The sequence below is a fragment of the Adiantum capillus-veneris genome, chromosome 22 (genome assembly GCF_014529385.1).
Source record: "Adiantum capillus-veneris isolate H3 chromosome 22, ASM1452938v2, whole genome shotgun sequence".
NCBI lineage: Eukaryota > Viridiplantae > Streptophyta > Polypodiopsida > Polypodiales > Pteridaceae > Adiantum > Adiantum capillus-veneris.
The window spans coordinates 65,043,879-65,049,878 of NC_140952.1; the positions used below are offsets into that span (position 1 = coordinate 65,043,879).

General features: G+C 42.5%; 1 protein-coding gene across 2 annotated transcripts in view; it reads left to right on the top strand.

The window, feature by feature from the left end:
- The window catches only part of LOC147429491 (DNAJ heat shock N-terminal domain-containing protein), a 41,239-nt gene extending 40,317 nt beyond the window's left edge, over positions 1-922 (top strand). For both annotated transcript variants that reach the window (XM_086495185.1, XM_086495184.1), the window contains 3 exons: positions 101-166; positions 342-410; positions 481-922. In XM_086495185.1, the coding sequence (XP_086351311.1) occupies positions 101-166; positions 342-410; positions 481-621 (276 nt within the window). In that variant the 3' untranslated portion in view covers positions 622-922. The remainder of the gene's footprint in view (positions 1-100; positions 167-341; positions 411-480) is intronic.
- The last annotated feature ends 5,078 nt before the right edge of the window (positions 923-6,000 follow it).

Below are 6,000 nucleotides of genomic sequence, written 5' to 3' on the forward strand. Positions count from 1 at the left end.
TTCAATATAGCTCTCAAAATTTTGGTTCTTAAATTTTTGATTAGATGTAATAATGGAGAGTCTTCTTCAGTGATACTCTTAAGTCATACACTTCATGCAGCTGAAGCTACGAGGCATACATGTGGAGGAAGAAGGAACTGTGACTGATTCTGAATTAATAATGGAGGTGATGATTTTTCATCATTGACATGGTCTTTAAGAGAATCTCATGATTCATTATCGTACGGAATGTGTGCAATTGATGAAAAATTTGTGCCTATACAAACTTACCTTTTTTGGTGAGATAAATGGTGCAAATATATACTGATAGGACATTGTTGATGGTTGTTTCTCACGCATAGGTGATGGAAATCAGAGAGACTCTTCAGAGCAAACCAACTAAAGACGTACTTGAACAATTAAACAAGCAAGTAAGAAAGTTGAATCAGATGCATGATTTACTGGTTTGTCATTGAAACATTGCTGACATAGTTCTTGCAGGCAATGGCAAGGATGGATGAATGGAGTCGTGCTTTCAAAACCGCTTTAGAAGAAGGGAATGACACAGCTGCAGTTGGCGCTTTGCAAAGGATGTCATACTTTGGCCGGGTGTGTGAAGACATCAATAGAGAGCTTCTTTGAGAAAATGCTTTTGAAGTAAGATGGCTGTGAGGTTTTCAGCCCTTGCATTCTGCTTATTCAAAAAAGACTCCATATTTTTTTTGCTATCTTGAAAGTACACACAAAAAAGAAATTACATATTATTGCTGGCAAGAATTGTACATTTTCAATTTTGAAGGGATCAAATTGATCTAGGAGTCCACAAATTGTTTCCCTCACATAAGATTTCTAAACAAAGGTAAATGAAGCCTTTACAATACCTGTCCGTTTTAAGTATGTGTACCCTTTGATGCATAATACCAGATCAGTTTGTGATATGAAATGTGCACTACCAGGAAGTGGTAAATTACATGGTGGATTCTTGTTGAGAAAATGATTGTACCAATTGGCATGCCTAAAAGAAATTTTAGGAAGGCTCTCTAAATAGTAACCGCAAGTGTGAAATACAAGCCCTTTAAGTGTAACCTGCAATCATCTCTCTCTCTCTCTCTCTCTCTCTCTCTCTCTCTCTCTTCTCTCTCTCTCTCTCTCTCTCTCTCTCTCTCTCTCTCTCTCTCTCACAGCAAAATGTGAGGCTTGTGACCCGTTATGTTACAGGAAATCGACCATAGGTCCATATAAAAGAGAGAGAGGAAAAATTGTGAAAGATTTACAATGGGAAAAATCCCAAAACAAACCACAGGATACATTAAGGGATAAAATTACTCTAATCAAGAAGTGATAAGCCCACTGTCACCATGAAACAATTCAAGGCCGAAACTTTTCACCCTTGAAACGTAGCGTTTCACCATGAACGTCTCAGTCCAATGATAATGGATAGTGAAACGTGGGACCGAAACATGCATATATGGATTTTGAAAGGTCCTAAAACGATGGTAACGTGTTGTTAGCAAATTGGCATGTGTTTCATTTGATCAACGGAATGTTTCAAGGCTTGAAATGTTTCACTTGTCCGGACCTGCTGAAATGCGTTTCAAGGTGACCATGGATAAGCCTACACACATCTGTCCAAAGCTTTGTCCACCTTAGGCAATGTAACGACAAACGAGAATGTACAGTGCTAGGTATCTGACAAATATAAAGCATCCGCTATAAAAAGCCTCATATTGCAGCTCACAAAAGCCAAGGGATTGTGAAACCCCTAGGCTAAGCCTCCAAAATCATCCGCATCCACTGTCAACATTCCTGATGTGGCACCCCAAAATTGTATGCAAGTCTACGGCACAACCATACCGTAAGAGAGGCAGGAGGGACCCAATCGTCGTCCGCCTAGGTAACGGGGATTGTGGATGCTAATGGCATCTCATGTGAACAAGATGTAACGGAAATATGTAAGAAAGCGGGCTACTCTTAATAGTGCAAGCCATTTGCCAAAGCATGGAGGATCAGAAGAGAGTGTTGGGGTAAGGCGGTATGCCTTGCCCAGGCTGGCGCACTCTAGGGGTCCGGGCGCCCACTCGTGTACATTTGCTATTCTTTATAGATAAAGAATAAGGAGAGTTCTCTCACAACAGTAGAAGAGGCTGCTCCATCCACATCTGTGTCTTACCACCTTGAATCTTGAGCTCAGTTTGCGTAGACCTTGTCAAAGCTCGAACTTGGATTTTGGGAGCCTTGTGGGATTGAAAGCTGTATATTCAGCTTCATGAGAGAACTATACTGTGTTTGTACACCTATGTGGAGTTTGAACCCCATCAAAAGAACAAGGCATAGCTAGAGTTTGTTTTCAATGCTGGCAGCTAGCAAACAAGAAGGTGCTGGCAGTGGAATCCTAGGAAGTGTAGAGAATGCTCTCTCAAGGCAACACTAATCAAGCAGCTTCTCAGAAAAAAAATGGCTTCTTGGCAATGCTACGAACATAAAGTGTGCTGGTGATTTGAAGTAGCAACTCTATCATTGCCAGGTTTTGGGAGCGGATCAAGTGTCTTTAACGGCTTTATGTATGCCCGACATGTATGCTGAGTGCGGTGCACTTATGAAAGTACAGAAAAATGGGAAATAGTTTCTTGGTGTGCACTGAAAGCACTTACGTAAGCATGATTGGCTTGTGCATGCAATCGATTGTTGCGGGATTCTGTTGAGTTGAAGGCCGAATACCATCAGTTTGTCCACAATGTATGTTGATGCGTTATACGACAAGAGGAGGGATATGCATGCTATGTGTGATGCTCTGTAATATTCTCTAGATCTTTCAAATTCTACCTTGATCGTGTTTTGACGTAGTCCTTGCATACTTGATGCCTCTTGTGTATGTGAGCTTGAGCTTGATGCAAGTCTGTGAGTGAGGAGCTAAAGCAAAGCTGAAAATTTCAGTTTTTGAATGATGCCCTTTTTGCATGCTATTTATGCTCTTTCATGCACATTGTTATATAGTTTGTCGCACTTTTTGATGCAAGTTTTTGGGTGTTGTGCTTGATACTATTCTGGCATTGGGCATCACATTGATGCATACTTTTATGCGATTTGGTGCATGTATGGATATGTGGACTTCTCGTTGATGTGGTGGTCGAGTTGTTTTCCTAGTTTGATGCATATGCGGTCGTTGGTATAAAGACACACTTTGATATTCGATAGGTATGACATTTTTGAGTCTATAGTGATGACTCATGAGAGACGAAGGGGTCTCGTTCACGTCGACATTTGAGATGTTGGCATTGTGGTCGTACACATTAGATGTTGCTTCAAGCATATGAGGAAAGGGAGGAGACATATGTGTGATATAGATTCAGTGATGATGCCAATCAAAAAGGCAATTGTCGTTAATGAGTATGCGAATGATGATGCAGTCACATTTGCCTCTAGTTTACCTCCAACTTACTCTACGGCTTTGGACTGTACACTTTCTTTGCGATGGTTATTAGATAGTGACACTACTTTCTATATCACACCATGTTGTGATTGGTTTAGTAGCTATTCAAGTGGGAGACTTGGTTGTGTGCATCTTGCTAATGGTTCACCATTTGACATTGTTGGTGCAAGAGATGTTTGTCTGTCACTGCCTAGTGGTGCGTCTTATATGCTACATCATGTGCGTTATGTTCCTAAGTTGAGACAAAGCTTTATCTTAGTGAGAGACAGTGGATGTTATGTACTGCTTGGAGAGTAGTCTTTTCGGATGCATAGGGGCTCGCTAGTGATTAGTGAGAGGTGCTAGGAGTGGCATGGTATACCCATTGCATGTTTCTCATGTACGAGCCGGTAATGTTTCTGTTACATTGCTGACATGTAGAGAACGAGAAACGAGACGTGTCTCTTTTCCGTATGAGCTTCAGGATGCGCAGACATTGCATGTAGAGCTCATTGTGCAGGATATGTTTGTGGATACAGGGGTCCAGTAACATTGCTCTTGTGAGTCACAATAGGATGAGTTATCATGTACGATGACAAAGATAACTGATTTGGATTTCTTTGATATGCTGATGCTAGAGGCTGACGTGTTATGCCAAGGCATTTGGATATAGTCCCTATGGATGGGGAGGTGATGACTACCCCGGAGTCGACACATCCTACACGACTTGTCTTTATAATGCATATGATGCAAATAGCGTTGAGATGGTTGACATCATCAGGTTAGCTGAGGTCACGCAAGTACATCCACGTGCACACTTCAGAGACGTCCATCAAACGCACTCTCTTGCTTCAATTTGGGAGTGTAGAAGATATACAACTACCATAACACATAGGTCTTGCTCCACATGGATCATTTTGCAATGCTATCCTACCACATTCTCACTAGGGAACACACCATTATATATCTTATGCATGAGCTAGGAGTTCTAAAGTGCTATCCACATTGATAATGGAGCTCACCATATTATGCGAATCAGTTGTTATCAAGAGCGTCCCACATACCATCTACACTTTGAACACTGTCAATGCTGGAAGCATTGCCTAGAAAAGGTGGTATGATGATGAGTGCAGATGTCACAACTTGGTGACGTGACAGCTCCTAGGAGCTTAGGGCCACTGAAGACCACAATCGTGGACAACAACACAAGAAGAAGAAGAAGGTTGGCCGCAGGTTTCGAGTTACCTTGTTGTTGCTTCATGCGTGCAAGCCATGAGAAGCCTGACTTTGACATAATATCGGAGCACATGGCTCGTTGATTATGGAATGACAAACACGTGAAGAAGAGGATCGGTATAAGATCGGCAAAATCCACTTGGTTGCTTTTTGTGGCGTTTTGATCGGCAACGTTTTGGGCTTTTTTGGCGTTTTTCACTTTTTAGTTGAGAGACGGGGAGGCATGCTTTGTATAACGTTTTGAAACACTGGCTACAGAGGATGCGCCCTCTGTGTTGAGACGTTGCTCTCCAAAAAAGGTCATTTGTTGCAAGGTCGTTTTGAAGCACCATTCAAGTAGAAAAGTTCACACCAAGCGCTTCTTGATTTGTAGCTCTGTGAAGGATGCCGGTTTTTTGGATGCATTTTGAAATGCTAGTGGAAATGGACACTGAGGCAGTTGAAACGCTAGCAAGAGGAGGAGCTAAATTGCGGCTCTTGCGTTTTGAGACTGTCACAAACGGGAGCGCATAACAATATAAAATACATTCGGATAAATAGGATTTATCACTTATTACTGAAGCCAGAGGATATAGAGAGAAATAAATAGAGAGAGAGATAGAGAGTGAGAAGATCGACACAGTATTGGGGACCAGAAGATGGGCTGGTCCCCCCCCGTAATAGTATCTTTATTACTGAGGAGAAGTCTATACAAGCACTTGAACCGAACGTATTACCACGTTTGTTCTAGAATAAGACTTGATGGTTCCTGGAAGCCTCAGTTTCCGATTCCTAGGGCAAAACCCTATTCCAAGGAACTTCCGTTCCTTATTCCAATTCCTCGAGAATCAAGGTTCTCGCCTCTGGATCTCACCTTCCAGACTCAGGGCATGGCATCCCTGCAACTCTTTTCCAACTCTCTTTCCAGAGTCCTCTTCTCGTAGAACAACTCTGCTTTCCCGGACACGAAGTCCTTACTTGGGAATCCCAACTTCCGGATCACAACTTGAGAGACTACCTCTCTCCGATCCGTGGATCTACTTCCCAAACTCGGGTACGAAACCCGTGGGCTGATCTGGCTCTAGTTCCTCAGAGCGCTTTTCTCCTGCAGAGGCTCATGCCTTCCTCTGCTCCTACTCCCTCACGAAGAGGAAGTACACCTGCGATCAAATACTCAAAGATCAGAACATGAAAATCGTTACCTTCAAAGTCTCGACGCTCGAAACGCAACTCGATTCTCGAAAAGCAATTCCTCGGAAGAGATCTCTCCATAGAAAATCCTCTCTTCCAATCCTACACACAAAAGAGGTGTGTTCTCGGGTTCCTTGTCGTAAATCAGCCCCGTCTACGACGTTTATGGGCTGAAAACAGAGAAAAACAGCAACTTGTCGCGATGG